The following is a 17,088-nucleotide window of genomic DNA, read 5'->3' as shown; positions in this document are numbered from 1 at the left end:
TTAGTAAATAACTTCACTAAGGAGGTTTTATTTGCTCAAAATAACCTTATACTTCATTCGGTGTTGTTTTGTCGATATTGGACCGTTAGTAAACTAATTTTTTTTAAACTTTACTGTTGTCATCCATAATTGATGAGCTTTCCTCAGATTGGGCATAGCCCTAAGCAGTCTTTGGGTTATTCCGTTAATGTACGAAACCCGGGTTAGAAGGAGTACTATGGATGTGTTTTGAATCACGGATAGTACCTTTCTCATTTTAGGTGCATCGGTACCTCCACTGCTACTTAGAGGGGTAGCAGTTGATCTGTGGATCAGATTCCCACCTAGTGAAAAAGGGGTTTGACAAGAAACCAAGACAGCTACCTTTTCTAAACCAAGATCTTAAAATAGAAAGGTTGTTGTTGCACTGGAGGGGGAGCTTTAGTAATATTTTAGTCACCTCACACTGGATTCCCCTAGGTATCTAGTTTTGAAGAATGTGCAGGTTTGCTAGGTTTCCCTAGGTGCCGGCTATGGCCCACAATTCACACCTACCCACATTGCAAAAAAAGGGTCAGTTTTGAGTAGAAAAATGTGATGTGTCAGAGTTGCCTTTTTTGCGCCCTTTCCTGTCGCAAGCCATCCCATACAAGTAAGGTACCATTTTTATCGGGAGACTTAGGGAAGTGCAGGGTGGTAGGACATTTGTGGCTCCCCACAGATTCCAGATGTTTGCCTCACAGAAATGTGAGGAAAATGTGTGTTTAATGTTTTCAAGTGCTTCTGGGTAAGAAAACCTGGTGATAGCCATTTTTATTGCAAAGACATGTCGGCACATAAAAAAGTAGAGCATTTGTTATTACCGTCTGGATTTCGCAGCACTTGTGCCTTCTTATTGTAAGCCAGTGTGTAAGAAATAAAACGTTTTGAAAAATACCCTCTGAATCACATGCTTGTATGGGTACCCACACATTCAGAGATGTACAAATAACCAGTGCTCCTAAAGTCCATATCTGCTGCCTATTTCAGAAATACATAGGTTTTCTTGATACCCATTTTTCATTTGAAGTATTTCACCATATGAATTGGTCTATACTCGGTACACAATGAAAAGCCATTGTAATGTGTAGCTCGGTTGTGGGCTATGGGTAATTTGGGATCGTGGACAACCCACAAGCCCTAAATATTCCTGTAACGAGAGGTGTGTAGCGGACGTAATGGCATATTGCTTTTGTAAATTGGCCATCCTGCCAAAAAGATCCATATGAAAATGTTGTTGCAAATGGCTATTTTTTCCTACTCATTTACAATATTTCTTTATTTTAACTGTTAGTGCCCCTCGGAAAAACTTGCGGGATCTACCCACATGACCCCTTGCTGAATTCAGGATTGTGTCTACTTTTCAGAACTGTACAGCTTTTCATGGGTTTCACACCAGTTTAAAAAAAAACTGGAAGGAAAAATGTGCAACCTCTTTGAAAAATATCAAAACTGTGGTAAAAATCAAATTGATTCAGCTCTACATGTTCCTGAAAGCTGGGAAGATGGTGGATTTGGCACAGCAAACCTTTTGTTGATGCCATTTTTAGGGGGGGGGGGGGACACACACTTCTGCAAAGCACTTTTCTCAATCTCCACCTTTAAAATCCTCAGGATATTATGGAAAAAAAGGACGCAAATTTGTCATGGATATCTTATGTGATGAAAAGCTATGGAGCCCTAAGCTCAAACTACCCCAATTGTGGAGAAAAGGGCTCAAAACTGGGATGGGTGGAACCCTAGCAGTTAAAGGGTTAAACTGCAAATTTGACCTGGCAAAATAAACCTTTGCCATGCCTAAACCAACCTTTTGAATACATAAGTCAACCCTAAAATAGGGCCAGGTACATTGTGTTTAAAATGTAAGACATGTTTACTTGGGTTTTACATGTTCTGACTGTGAGAAAAAGCCGTTTTCACTGTTGCAAGGCCTGTCTCTACCAATGACTAACACCGACTTATCTTATTACATTTATTAAGTGCTAACTTTGTATTATAATCAGATAGAGATATGCTGTTTACACTAAATGAATTGTATTTTACATCCCTCTTTAATGGTGAAGTCAGATTTTAAGTTGCAATTTTGAAACTGCAACCTTTTAGAAAGTTGCCATTTTCTTGTCCCAACCATCTAGCATCTCACCATAGATCCTCACTCATGGGATCTCAAGCACACCTCGTCCATATAACAGTGCTGGGAATGTGGACAATGCATTGTGGATGATAAATCAGCTATATCTCATTAAGTTTTTCCACCACTTTCCCTGATCCCATGTGTATGGTGGGGAACAATGTGTCCATGACCTTCATCCAAGTAATGCCAACGTGGGCCGGAAAACCTTAGTACTCTACGCTTCTGGAGATGTATGTTTATGTTTTGCTATGTCTGTACGTCCACATCACAATTTACAGCTGCAGCCAGATCTTCTGATTCAGCATCAGGATCAGCTTAGGCTCCCATGCCTCAGGCAACTGAATCTAGCTATTTGGCACTTGAGGTCTTGAAGTTTGGCAACTTCTGGAGCAGTGTATGCAGGTCTTGTGTCAAGTGCATAGACTTACCACGTGCTCCTATTATGCAGTTAAGTGAAAAAGATTTGTCCAATGTTGAATTGGTTATCACATAGACCCTCGCAAAGTCTCTGTTCAGGATATCACTTTTTATTTAGTGCATTTTTTTAACAGTGAGGTTGACATACACTTCACATCTAGCTACAGTAGCAGCTCATGCAAAACAGGGAGCATTCGTCCCTTTTTATTAAGATTCCTGTTGTGAAGACCTTCATTAAGGGCCTTGAACCATCCTTCAAAGGACTCCTCCAGCACCTGCCTGTAACCTAAGTGTAGTTCTCACCAGACCGATGGGGCCTCCCTTCAAACCACCACACTCCTGTGACATGCAATTTTTGTCATGGAAACTTGCTTTTTATATCAACATCTCATGTTTGAGTAGAATCAGTGAGTTGAGGAACCTTTCATCCAGGTTCATTACCCAAAGTAGTTTCCCCCTTTCATGTCATCTACACTATTGATTTGCCCATCCACTTCCAGAGTATGTGGAACAAAAGAGCATAATTACGTCTCAGATGTCAGGAGGGCACTGGTACTACACTGACAGAACCAAACTCTCCGTATCACAAAGCAAATGTTTGTTGCTTTGCAAAACCCCACATGGGGAATCCTGTCTCGAAGGCAGGCATTACTAGATGGATTGTTCAGTGCATTCAGACTGGCTTTGCTAAGTCAGAGCACAAGCTACATGTCATTTGATGCACAAAAAGGGAGCCACTTGGCTCTCTTAGGAAACATTCCTTTAGCAGACATTTGTAAGGCTTCTACATGGCAACACCACATTCATTCACTAAATACTACTGTGTGGACATTAGTTGACCAAATAGTTCTGTACATTGTTTCAAATAATTAGAGATGTTTTCACTATAGTTATGTCCAACAATGTACAGTACCTGGTACTTTGACTTGGCACCGCCGTCTATTCACATTGCCCACCCAATGAGCAGAAAATAATCTGAGGTAGTCTTTGCTTGGTGTCTTGTGGGCTAAGGGTGTAGTCACAACAGACAGACTTGACAACCACTTTAAAGGAAAAGAACTTGCAAACGTGTGCTCCCAACACTAGATGGCAGGAGTATGCAGAACATGAGAATCTACTGCTCTAAACACTACGAATATATGGTTAGATGGTAAGTAATATTTTCCTTCTGTATACAGGTGCTTTGATTGTGCAGTCTGAAGCTTTGGAACTGCTCTCCTATCCTGCTCAATTCCAATTAATTTCTTTGTAAATACTTTCTAGCTATTTTTTTTTTTACTATAGCCATTGGCCTAGAATTTAGTATAAAGTGCTATTAATGTAGTCAGAGTGACATTACAGTGCTCAGCTAATTGAAGTATACAGGGCAAAAATGCAGTCCTTTCCTTTTGACAGTTCTAATGTATGATGTTATTAGTGAAAAGCATCCAGCAGTTTTAGTTCTAGATGTTGTTTTCCGTTGTACCAGTACTCAGTGACCTAACCCAGCATTAACAAATGTATTTAGCAAACTGTACTGAAAGTCTTTAAAGTGGAAGTAGACACATTATGTATGTACAGAAAACTAGGCACAATATGTAGGTGTCTCATGTAATGAAATTGCACACTTTCATCAATTTCATACATGTAATAATATGACACACTGCAGCCTATCTCTTAAAGACCTTGAGTGATTTACCAAGCAGTGACGGCTTACTACTGACATGAAGGCTTACTACAAATCCAAGCTATGCATATTCATAATTTAACATGTGTACATGGAGCTGGGTGTGGATAGCATGTGTTGATTTGGAGTAACATATGCAATGTATTTTCAGATTTCTGTGCTGTTATCATTGTTTGTTAGTTAAGTGACGGGTAATGGCCATTCTAAGTGAAGTGCCTTGTACACTCATGTGATTTGGTTCTTCTTTCAGGCTTTATGATGGAAATGGCTTCCTGGGATGGAGGAATTTCTCGCACTGTGCAATTTCTTGTACCACAGGTAAATTCAAAAGCAGCAGCACTGCCACTAGAAGAACTGCCTCTAGTGACTTGAATTTTGGAATGGATGTGCTATGGAAGAAGGATTTATCCCAGACGGGGGCTTTATTGCTAGAAAGAGAGGAAGAAAGAGAGGCTGTTATGTATAACATGTAATTTCCACAATGACAAAAGTAATTAATTACCTATAAATCCATGGGTAGTCACTAATGGACCTTAAGCAGAGCACAGTATACCATAATGTCTACAGGATATATATTTTTTTATAAGAATCTACAAAATTATAGCCTGTTTTGTCGAACAATTATTTTAACTTTGATTGATTACAGATCAGTTTTATCTACGCACTCAGTTATTGAATGTGAAAAAGTATGCATGTGTTTAAAGAGCTTTTTTTTCAATTACCTTCTTGAAATATTCCAGCTAGATGGACTTCAGAATACATTTCATCACTTGGACGCTAGAGACACACAGTCATGCCTCAGGTCTGCTTCACACTGTGACAGCATTCTGTCCCCTTTATGATACCCTCAGTTCCTAGTTTTCTCCTAGTGTGCAGTATTTCTTTGGAACCATTTCTGATGTAGTGTACTGGAAAGTACTCCAACCATACATGTGTGCATGGTTTATTACCCTGCCAATTAATCCATTTGGTTTTAGAAAGTGTTAGACCTACCTCTGCAGCATATATCTGTCTTGACTTTAAATCCCATTGTCTTTGTGCCTTGTGATTGCTGTTTGAGCGTTCCAAATAACAGGCCATTGTAACTTCCACGGCATGGTGAGATTGGAAAACAAATCCCTTGGAATGAAGCAATTCCTAAGGTGTGATTTGCGACTGACCACTATGGATCCCTGGTTGGATACACCAAGTAGATCTTTCCCATTAAAAGTCTGAAAATTAAAAAGTTGAAAATGCTAAGTCCTAACACAGAAAGGGATGTTTGTCATTTTTTCAGCAGAAAAAAACCTTACTCAGTAGGTCGGCACTCACATTGTAGCCACAGCTGTAGAACCATAATTCTGATACTTGAAGCTGGTTGGTTCTGCAGTAGCTTTTGCGATTTCTTGCTTAAAATGTTCTGCGTCATAATGTAGAAGGGGACTTAAGCCGTTTTTTGCAGGTGCTGGGAGCCCTGACTGCCACAAGGCAGAAGTGTAACCTGATGCTGTGGAACTGACAGTCGGATACTTTTTCCTTAAGGTCCGGTTCTGGGGATAGCTTTCCTCAACGGCATTTAGTTCCAGCATGACTAGGTGGGATACAAGCTGGGACCTTTCTAGGTGTTACCTAACATTTAATTGTGAGAGGTAGAAGCTGGTCTTCTTGCTAGGAGAAAACCCCTCCCAATTCCCAGGCCATTGTCTCTGCTCTGGGAGCATTTTCACCCAAAATTCAGGCAATATATCAGCTGAGCAGTTGCTGGCTGGAGAGTAAATGCAATTTAGCCTCCTGCATCTTCAGGCAGGCTAAAAGTAACTTTTCTAAAAGCTACATTTTCAAAATATTTTATAAAAATCTGACATAACCAATAGATTGGATTTTTATTAAATATAAAAAAATCTATAAATGGAGTCCGTGGCTGGAAGAGGTCAAAAGTTATAGATTAAAGTGTATAATGTATACTTTGACTTTCCCTGTGGGCCAGCTGCAGCCTGACCAGTGAATGTGGTTTAGGCCTAGTCTCTGGTGGCAACATGCCATTTCTATTGTCATACATGTTCCACCCCAATATTTTGCGCACCCTACTTTGTGGGTAGCAAGGTACATTTAAAGATGACCTTTTTAATATTTAAAATCAGGATTTCCCATCTGTTATTAAATGGTTTATTTTGACAGGTCTGTGAAGCAGGGTTCAAGCTGTTGCTGTCAGTGTAGGCGTAAAGACTTGTTTTCACTGCCACTATTGGGGATGCACAGTAGTTGCTGTGGTCCACAACTGAAATTTAACTTTCCATGCCACAGGTGTACTTACCATATACTATGGCCTTATAGGAAAGATAAATGTGGATAGAAGTGCCCAAGTGTTAGAGTTCAATATTACCAGCAGGTGCCTCACAGAAAAATGAGAGAACTGGCGGTGACCACCCAAAAAGGATCACTTTGCAACATTTGTCAATTTTTTGAAACCTTAACTAAGTTCTCCCACCTCCCTTGGTGGCATTTGTGATTAGTATAATGTATGTGTTAGACAGCATTTCAAAAAGCCAGACAAAAAATAAGTAAGCACAATCCTCATCAGGCCGGAGCTCTGTACTATCAAAGGACATTAAATATTTTTTTGAAAGAAGACCAGATGTGTTTAGGTCTCATGACATATTGGTTGGCATGGAAGAAAGCAGGTTAGGTTAATTACATTTAGTCATATCTGGTAGCCAATTTTCCACAGCAGATAGGATAGTCTGCAACCAAATCACTGGTTATCCATTAATAGTGCCAAGCCTCCAAATCGTCTGTATGCTTTGGAGATATATACTCAGCCACTGTGATTAGCAAGGTTTCTGGCATGCAGGAGCTAGTAATATGCTTGAGCATCATCCCAATTTCTTGCCAATGTTGTTGCAACCCTGAACAATACTACACCAAATATATAAAGTTGGTGCCATCAACACCATATTATACGCAGCAATCGGACCTGTCTGGAAATATCACTTTGCCAATATGGGGTGTTTAATACATTTTAATTGTTTAGCCCAAATATGCCTATTCATTCCATATTGTCTTACAAGTGGCCACTTCAAGTTATTGTCTTACCTTAGAGCTGTATTTTGCGTTGTATTCATACAGTGCTCATTTGTCAAAGGTTTCTTGGTTCCGGCTGCTTCCAGTCAGTCTACAGTATACTTAATGCTGAAACTAATTTAGCCTCCACATGCATTATGACTGTGTCTAAAAATCTAGACGTTTTTGGTTGGTTTGTGAACCCTTGAATCAGTTGGCTATAGTTAATTTGATTCTGTGCTATAGATCATTATCCAATACTGTCAGCACATTGCCCCTTTTGAACTCTTTAATGGACACAAATAGGTTGTGTTTATACCGGTGCCCAGTGTGTCATAGCCAAGCCTAGTTAATAGCTGTTTGTAACCTGGTTCTGATGTAATCGCTTGGTGGGACTATCAATGCAATTTAGTTGAGGAGAATAGCCCCCTTTTAAAACTCCTCTCTTCACAGTCCGTCGCCTTGAATCCATCCTGATAAGCGTCAGGTATTGGACTCAAATAGTCATGGATGTGACTTGCTCTCTGTTTCAGCAGAACATTCTTTCATAGATTCATATGCTTGAATCACCCCAGTCATCGAGTTAGGAGTCTCACTGTAGTAACAGAGTTGCATTGCAATGTTTAATATAGTCAAAAGTTTTTACACTTGGTCACTTTAGTACCCCACTCACCTCATTGGAAAAGACCCAAATGTTTACCAATCAGGTGGAAGCACAATGAACCTTACTACCTCCAGAGAGCACCATATCTCATATTTATACTGTGCATTGTGTGTGCAAGGATTCCCAAAGAGGTCTACTCTGTCTACGCTTTGTAAGTCTATCTGCTTCATTTATTTTCTTCAAAATCCATCATCTTTTTCCCATCATAAAGAAACCATATATCTCTAGTTCATTGTTTTAAGTTTGTATGATTTCTGATTCTTTTAAAAGGGGCCTTTTCAGACCTTGTGGATCCTTTGGAAAGCTTTAGCTCCATTCTGAGGATCCCCATAAGAATGTATCTTTTGTCAATATTCTTCAGAAATGGCAAAGTACTGCTAAATATACCGCAAATCTTAAAGTTAAATCCTCAAAGAAACAAGACGGCAGGCTGTTATGCCTTCAGAAGTCCAAAGCTGAAGATGCCAGGTATCAAAGCCTACCATTTGAAGTTGTGTCAAAATAAATCTATCACTGACAGGCTGATGTTTGAGCCTTCTACACTATTAAAGAAAACATCTCTGAGTCTGATACTAATGAAGAAGACCCCATCCACAACTAGAACACTTGCAAAAAATAAATCAGCTAAAGCCCTGTCAATTAAAGCAATGGACACTATCAAAGACAACCATATTGACACAGATCCCATAAATGAATTGGCAGCAATACCATCAGTGACCGCACTGTGGGCAATTATTCCATCAGAAATACAATGGATGAAAGCTTGCACTGTTTTCAGTGTAAGGCATGTACAATGCTTCTAATTCCTGAACACACGTTCCCTACTTAGGTGGTCACCCCTACCACCTCAAAGGCTGTTAGATACAGAGGAATTGGAAGATGGACAGGCCTATAGTCCATCACAACTGAAGGTCATATTCCAGGATCCAAATGATCATGATGATGAGGAGAGGTAGAAGATAGTCTTGAAATAATGCTTACAACCAAGGTGGTGGATGAGAATACAACGTTCTGTACTTTTCAATTTACATCCTTTTATTTATTTGCTAGAAATAATAATGATTTAACAAACTTCATTTTCAACAATTTTCACCTTTAGTTAACTACTTTTCCACCTCTCTAGCACCACTTCTTCAACCTCTCACTGTCTCTAGGTTACATTGTCCATCATACAGTTGTCCTTGTTTTGGGTTTCACTCCTCTATTTATGCAGACCTGTCATTGCCCTGTATTTAGTCATAAATAAAGATCTTCAGTGCCTTCAGTTTCGGAGGTATAAAGTGGATACATTCCACATGGGTTAAGATCTTTGAAAAACTTTTCTTTGTATACTCAAGTTTGTTTGTTAATTTTTCATTTGCTAGCTAGACAGTTTCAGAAAACATTGTCCGGTACTTGAGAGAAACTTCTCCTTCCATATTCCTGATTTAAGCATAATTGTCTGTCTCAGCAGTAATTTATCTGTCCTACTGATGTTCTCTAGTTTTAGTAATATTCCAAGATCATCTGGAGTACCTTATCCCCTTGTTGTGGCTTAGGATACGTTTCCAGAAAGTCATGAATACTTGGCAACTCTATCAGCCGTGTACAAATGTACCTGTTTCAGTGGTGTATCCCCAACATCTGTCGGATAGTAAACCATATGCGGTGTAGTTTTTCAAGTTTTAGGTCCCATTGGTAAAAAAAATTATATGCAGATTGCCTTTATGGTATAGTCTCCTATGTTTTCGGTATGTTCTCTACCTATTAACTCACATTCTTATTTTAAGATCCCTGTAATTGTAATTTGCTTCCCACACAGGGATAGTTAAGAAGGCATATCTGAAAGAGACTATTAGTTATCGATTCCTTAACTTAGAATTACCCCCAGGCGTCAGACTGGATCCGGAGAATTTTTTCTCAGCAGTACCCCTGCGCGTCGGTAGGTGGCGTCGGTCAACTCTGCATTCGCCGTTGTGATCGCTGTGATGACGTCGCGGTATCTACTTACATGCCGCCGCCCCTGCCCGCTGATGTCAGTTCTTTCTTTTTCCGCGCCAGGCAGCGCAGTTCCTGAGAGAGCTGTACCCTTAGTCACTTTTTGACTAACCTTTTTCGACTTCTGTCGATCTTTTTTGAAGTCATTTCGACTCCTGGTGCTCAAGGGATGTCAAGTCGTCGACCCGGCTTCAGGCCTTGTGACTCCCATCAAGCTGATGTCGGTCACCGATCCGCACCTTGTGTGCCTTTGGTGCCAGGAGCACAACCACAACCAAAGTCGTGCTCCGACTGCCTGGCCCTAAATCCTAAGTCTTTACGGGAGCGGTCCCGAAAGCTTTTGGACGCCCGGCAGTCGGCTCCATGCTGTTCAAGGTCCCGGGCGAGGGGAAGGTCATAGGACCAGCCGCGGACACGCCACCACCACCATTTGTCCTCGAAGTCTTCATCTTCGGGTAAGGTGAAGCACAAAAGGTGAAGAAGCATCGTCACTCTTTGCCATCTCCCCGTCCGTCAGCCGACGCGAAGAGGGACACAGATTGTCGTCGTTCCCCGGCTCCACCCTCAGAGCCTGCTGGGAGGGCTCCGCTCTTCCCTCCTTTTTCGGGAGCTGGTGTGTCCCCTCCCAGCCTTGTGCATTTTACGAAGCCCTCCATTCCATCTTTGGGCAGCCCGACTCCGCCGGCGCGCCTTCAGGCCCCGTGGTCTCAGCTGGGGGCCCTAGGCCTTCGATGCCGGCGGCTCTGGCCTTGGCTCCGCAGGGCCCCCAAGGATTCAGGCCTGGATCCGGATTGGTGCCGGTCGACTTCACGGTACCTTCCCTGGCATCGGTCCTTCTGACGACGCCCCTGCCGCCTCCGACGCCGGTTGCACCCCAGCCGGCGTCAACTCCGGCCTCCTTCCCGATTTGGACACGGAGCCGGACCTGTGTTGACCGGTACTTTTGTACCACTGTTCTATCCTGGCGTTCCTTATCGCCCTGAGTGACAGACAGAGGAGGGTGAGGAGGACTGGGAGGGGTCTGTTGACCCTCTAGCAGACCAGCTTGAAGAGCCGGACTGGAGAGAGGAGTTGGGTGAGGCCAGTGGTCTGGATACCTCCCCAGACCTTGGTATGCTTTCTTCCCCTACCGTAGCCACGAAGGAGGGAGCCTCCCACGCTGTGGTGTTGCCTAGGGCGGCTGAGGCCTTGGGCCTTGAGCTCCCTACGGTGGCAGTCAGGACTAACCTCCTGACTGAGGTGCTTCAGCCGGCAGCGGCCCCATCCGAGCCCCTACCGCCATTCAATGAGGCCCTCACAGACATCCTTCTGGGCACTTGGTCCAAGCCCAGCACAGGGGCTCCTGTGGATATGATGATTGCGACCCAATTTTCCTCTCACAACACCCTACCCCTGAGAGCTTGGTGGTCCAAGCCTCAACAGTCAAAGGTGCGATCCCTACTGCTCCTCCAGATAGGAAATCCAAGAAGCTGGACCATCTTGGGGAGAAAATGTTTTCTTCCGCCAGCTTAGGACTGGGGTCGGTGAACACCCCATGTCTCTTGGGCCGTTACACCCACTCTGTGTGGAACACGGTTGTGCAAGTGCTGCCACAGTGCCTGGAGGAGGCCCGGGCCGTACTCTCCCGTGCGGTCGCGGAGGGTAGAGACGCAGTAAAGTTCGCCATTCGATGTGGGCTGGATGACGCCAACACTCTGGGTAGAATGATTTGTAGCCTTGAGACGCTGCGCCTGGCTGAGTGTCCACTGCCTTCTCCCAGGATGTTCAATCGACCCTTTTGGACTTGCCCTTTGATTGTCGTCTCCTGTTTGGCGACAAGATGGATAATGCGTTCGAGCACTTCAAGGACTCTAGAGCTACGGCCTGATGCTCGGGTCCCTCTGCTACCTCTTGCCCCGTTAAGTCTGCCTTTCGCCCCTTTCGTAGCTATGGAAGGGGTGCCCCACCACGTTCCGCAAAGGGTCACAGGCCGTCGCCTGCTACCCAGCCTCTGCCCGGTCGGGGATGTCGGACCCAGTGCCGTGGCTCTGAGGGCGGGCCAGTCCACCAGTCCACCAGTGCCCCTCTGCAGCAGCCTCCAAACCTTCCTAGTCCGACCTTTCAGGGCCACCAGTTGCCAGTGAGCAGCAGGATCCGCCTTCACCTCCCCCACTGGCCCAACATCATGTTGGACAGATGGGTTTTTCGGATAGTCCAAAGGGGCTACTCCCTTCCCTTCGAGACTACCCCTCCCTCCATGCCACCAACACTCCATCGCATGTCGGAGGATCACTTGGCCTTTCTCCTTCAGGAAGTTATGGCTCTCTTGGCCAAGGGAGCTATCGAGCGAGTCCCCGTGCCAGAAGTAGGTCATGATGGTTACTCCCACTACTTCCTGGTGACCAAGAAGGTCAAAGGCCAGCGTCCTATCTTGGATCTCAAGGATGTCAACCGCTTTCTCCGGAAGAAGTTCAAAATGTCCTGTCTGCCCTCGACCCTGGAGACTGGATGGTAGTGTTGGACTTGCAGTACGCTTATTTTCCTACCTACAGTTCACGGTAGGCCACGAGCATTTTAAGTTCACCGTACTCCCTTTTGGCCTTACCAGCACCCCTTGGGTCTTAATGAAAGGGATGGCGGTGGGCGCAGCTCATCTGCACAGATCAGGGGTTCCAGTCTTTCCCTATCTCGACGACTGGCTGTTGAAGGCGGGCTCGCCTCAGGCTGTCGTCTCCCACCTTCAGACTAAGGTGAACCTCCTGCATTTGCTGGGGTTCACTATCAGCGTGCCAAAGTCACACCTGATTTCCCTCTCAGAAGCTCCTTTTCATTGGAGCAGTTCTGGATAAAGCTCAGTTTCGGGCTTATCCTCCCGAGCAGCGAGCCCGGGATATTCAGGCTACGATACAGATGTTTCAGCCTCTATCCCGGATTTCGGTGAGAATGACCCTGAGGTTGCTGGGCCTCATGGCGTCCTGCATCCTGCTGGTGGATCATGCCAGGTGGCATATGCAGGCTCTGCAGTGGGACCTAAAGTTCCAGTGGGTGCAGCATCAGGGGAATCTTTCCCATTGCGTCAAGATCTTGGAGGGCACTGCACACCAATTGCAGTGATGGCTAACGGACCAGGATTGGGTCAATGGCATATCCCTCTCTCTTCCCAGTCAGAGTTCACAGTGTTGACAGATGCGTCACTCCTGGGATGGGGTGGCGACATGGGAGAGGCGGAAATCGGAGGTCTCTGGTCTCCAGCTGAGTCCGGGCTCCAGGGTAGTGCAGGTGTTCACAGACATCACCACGACCATGTGGGACTGCAACAAACAGGGTGGGGTGGGGTCAGGAACCCCATGTCAAGAGGCTCTTCGTCTTTGGACGTGTCTGGAACATCAGGGTATGTCCATGATGGTTCAACACTTGGCAGGTTCTCTGAACGCCAGGGCGGACAAACTCAGCCGCGGTGCCTGATGGATTACGAATGGCGTCTTCACTCGGAGGTGGTGCAAGGTCTCTTTCAGCAGTGGGGAGAGCCTTGGTTAGATTTGTTCGCGACCGAACAGTACGCACAATGTCAACAGTTCTGCGCATCGGAATTTCCAAGGCAGCACTCGCTCAGCTACGCTTTTCGTTATGAGTGGAATTGCGGTCTTCTATACGTCTTTCCGCCTCTACCACTTCTTCCCAGAGTGCTGAAGAAGATCAAGCGTGACCGGGCCCAAGTCATTCTTGTGTCTCCGGACTGGGTACGAAGAGTTTGGTATCCCAAGCTCTTGAACATGGCCATAGATCCACCGATCAGACTGACTCTTCGGGAGGATCTTCTGTCGGAGCAGCAGGGGATAGTCCTCCACCCAAACCTGTCCAGCCTCCATCTCCTTGCGTGGTGATTGTGCGGCGACAGTTGACAGCTTTTGACCTTCCTCCAGAAGTGTGTAATGTCATCTTCGCAGCCAGGCGTCCCTCTGCTAAGACAGTATATGCCTGTAGATGGAACAAATTTGTGGCATGGTGCGCATCAAAAGCTGTGGATCCCCTTTCTGCACCTCTTTCAGAGGTTCTCCTCTTCATTCTTTCTTTGGCCCAGCAGGGCTCTGTTCTGGGCACTCTTAAAGGCTATTTTTCGGCCTCTCTTCACCTTCCTGATCAGCCTTCTCTTTTTAAGTCCCCTATTGTAAATAGTTTTTTTAAGGACATTACTCACCTATTTCCTCCTATTCCTTTCGCAATGCCCCAGTGGGACTTAAATCTGGCCGTAACTTACCTATTGTGTACTTTAAAACTGCTTTTCTGGTTGCCATCATCTCTGCTCGCAGGGTAAGTGAGCTTCAAGCTCTATCTTCTAAGCCCCCTTTCCTTGCTGTCCATCCAGACAAGGTTGGTATCGCTAGGGTATCTATTCTAAGGTAAGGAATCTATAACTAATAGTCTCTTTCAGATGAACAAGTTACTTACCTTCGGTAACGATATATCTGTAAGAGACATATATTAGTTATAGATTTCTTACCGCCCCACCCATCCTCCCCATTCTGCTAACTGACTTCTAGAGTAAGGGACTCCCTTTCAGGGCCCTAGTTTTGTACACCAGTGGTCAGTGTCTTGCATGGCTCTGCGCTTCTGGCGTGGAATGTCGTGTAAACAAACTGACATCAGCGTGCAGGGGTGGTGTCTGAGTAGATACCGCAACGTCATCCGGGCGATGCCGACGACGAACGCGGAGTCGACCGACGCCCCCTACCGACGCGCAGGGGTACTGCTGAGAAAAAAATTCACTGAGTCTAGTCCGAATTTAGTCTGACGCCTGGGAGTAATTCTAAGGTAAGAAATCTATGACTAATACATGTCTCTCACAGATATATCGTTACCGAAGGTAAGTAACTTGTTCTTTGGGGTCAGTGTGATTTTTCTAATCGGGCTAAGTCCCAATGTTGTGGTCCATTTGATTATTATTCTAAGGTGTGCCACCCTGTAATATGTTGCAATGCCTGGACATACCCGGCCTCACTTTTCTTGCGGGACATTTACTAACTTAGCTATTATTCTAGGCCTGCCTCCTGCCCATATGAATGCTATAAGTTCGTTTTGTAGCCCTATTAATTCCTCTTCTGGGATCTTGTCTGGGAGTGTTTGAAATAAATATAGGAGACACAAGAGTATATCAATTTTTATGACCTTTACGAGACCTAGTCAGGAAATGTATAGAGGTTTCCAAATATTCAGGTATTTTTGTTTGGCATCGTATTTTTGGCCAGTTGACTTTTGGATGTTCTTCCATTCTATTACTCACTGTTATCCCCAAGGTTTGCATGGATTTTCCCATCCATCTAAATAGGCACCGCGCACTTAGTGTCTTTACCATCCATTTGGGAGAATGAGGATCCAGCCTTTTATTCTAGGGCCTATTATGTCTTAGAGGAATTTTCAGCTTACATGGTCAAATGCTCTTTCTACATCTAGATTAACCATAATAGTTGGTATTCATTCTCAGTTGACTTTTTATGCTATGTGTGCCACCCTCCTAAGGTTATTATAGGCCTGTCTTATCTTTTATAAATCTGACCTCTGTCTATGAGGATGCAATTATTTTTTGCAAATGTATTGCCTAAGATTGTGGTAAAATGTTTTGCATCTATTTTCAGTAGTGCAGTATGAAGCACATTCTGCTGGTTTATGATTCAGTGTAATGTCGGCCTCCCTCATTGTTTGAGTTAGTCCTGTTTCCTGGGTAAAAGAGTAAAAAGTGTTGTTAATGGGGTTTCTAATAGCGATACAAAGGTTGTTATAAAATTGTATTGTAGATTCTGAAGGCTACTTCTCAATCCACTATTTGTATTTCCTCCTGCCATTGTGTATATAGGTCTTGAAAGAAGGCTCAGAAGGCTTCTGGTTTGTCTACTTCCTTTATTGCTCTTTATATCTTTTATTGAGTACTTTGCTCTCTGATGTTTTGAGTCGTTTCAGCTTTCTTCCTATTTTGTATTCCCTCTCATACACTATTTGCCCTAATTTCATGAGGGTTAATTTGACTCTTTCTGATGTATACTTCTAGCCACTGATCCCTCATCTTGTGCCACTGGTAAGTGGTATGTTGTGGCTTCGCACCATCTTCGTTCTGCTCTGGATGTGATGAGGTGGGCAGTTTATAAGTGGCCCTGGATCTGCAACTTATAAACTGCCCTGGATCCTGGAGACTGGATCGTAGCATTGGACCTGCGGGATGTTTATTTACTTATTCTCATTCTGCAGGCCCACAGGCGTTCTCTGCCGTTCAAAGTGGACTAGGAGCATTTTCACTTAGCAGAGCTTCCTTTTAGCCTTACCAGTGCCCATTTGGTGATGACCAAAGTGGTGGTGATGGTGGTGGTCACAGCTCACCTTCTGAGTTTGGGTGTACCAGTCTTCACCTATTTCGATGACTGAAGGCGAGCTAGCCCCAGGCAATTGTAGACTACCTCCAGATGACTGTGAACCTTCATCACGTTGATAGTGAACTACAAAGATGTTAGAAGTCTCAGCGGACTCCTTCGCAGATGTTACCGTTCATCAGAGCCATGCTGGATATGGCAGAGTCTGGTGCCTTCCCCTCAGGGCAGAGAGTTCAGACATTTAGACTCTATACCAATTTATTTATTTGAGAGTTTTATATAGCGCTGGCTAGACCCGGAGGTATCGGAGCGCTTTACATAAGGTTCCACAGAAATTACAAAATTACATCAGTTACACATTACATCAGTTACTAGAAGCGCTGGCTAGACCCGTGGGTATCAGTGCGCTTTACATTAGGAATCACATTATTACACAGTTAAAAACAGTTACAGGTCACATCGGTTATACAAAACACATTTAAATAGTATGGAGGAAGGAATGTTTCAGCCTCTGTCCTGCATATCAGTGAGGATGACTGAAGCTGCTGGGATTATAGATCCCTGGCTTCCTTTTAGTCAACCTTCCCAAATATCACATGCATTCTTTGCAGCTGGATCTGAAATCCCAATGGGCACAACCCTAGTGGAACCCATCTGGGTCCATGCAGGTTTTGGAGGGACTGCAAAAGATAGATCTGCAGTGGTGACTGCTAGCCCCCAATTGGGCCAATGGCAGACTCCTCTCCTCACCCAGAGCTGATGGTAGTGACAGATACATCTCTGCTGGGCTCGGGAGGCCGTCTGAAAGAGAAAGAGATCAAAGGTCTCTGGTGGA

The 17,088-nt window shown here is 44.4% G+C and overlaps 1 protein-coding gene across 1 annotated transcript in view; it reads left to right on the top strand.

Moving 5' to 3' along the window:
• Positions 1-17,088, top strand: part of FERRY3 (FERRY endosomal RAB5 effector complex subunit 3) — a 404,396-nt gene that overhangs the window by 335,700 nt on the left and 51,608 nt on the right. The window contains exon 14 of the mRNA XM_085652590.1: positions 4,486-4,553. Coding sequence (XP_085508716.1) covers positions 4,486-4,553 — 68 coding nt within the window. The remainder of the gene's footprint in view (positions 1-4,485; positions 4,554-17,088) is intronic.

Source organism: Triturus cristatus, chromosome 4_1 (genome assembly GCF_964204655.1).
Source record: "Triturus cristatus chromosome 4_1, aTriCri1.1, whole genome shotgun sequence".
Lineage (NCBI taxonomy): Eukaryota > Metazoa > Chordata > Amphibia > Caudata > Salamandridae > Triturus > Triturus cristatus.
Note: the sequence above shows the minus strand (reverse complement) of the source record. Positions and strands in the feature narration are given on the sequence as shown.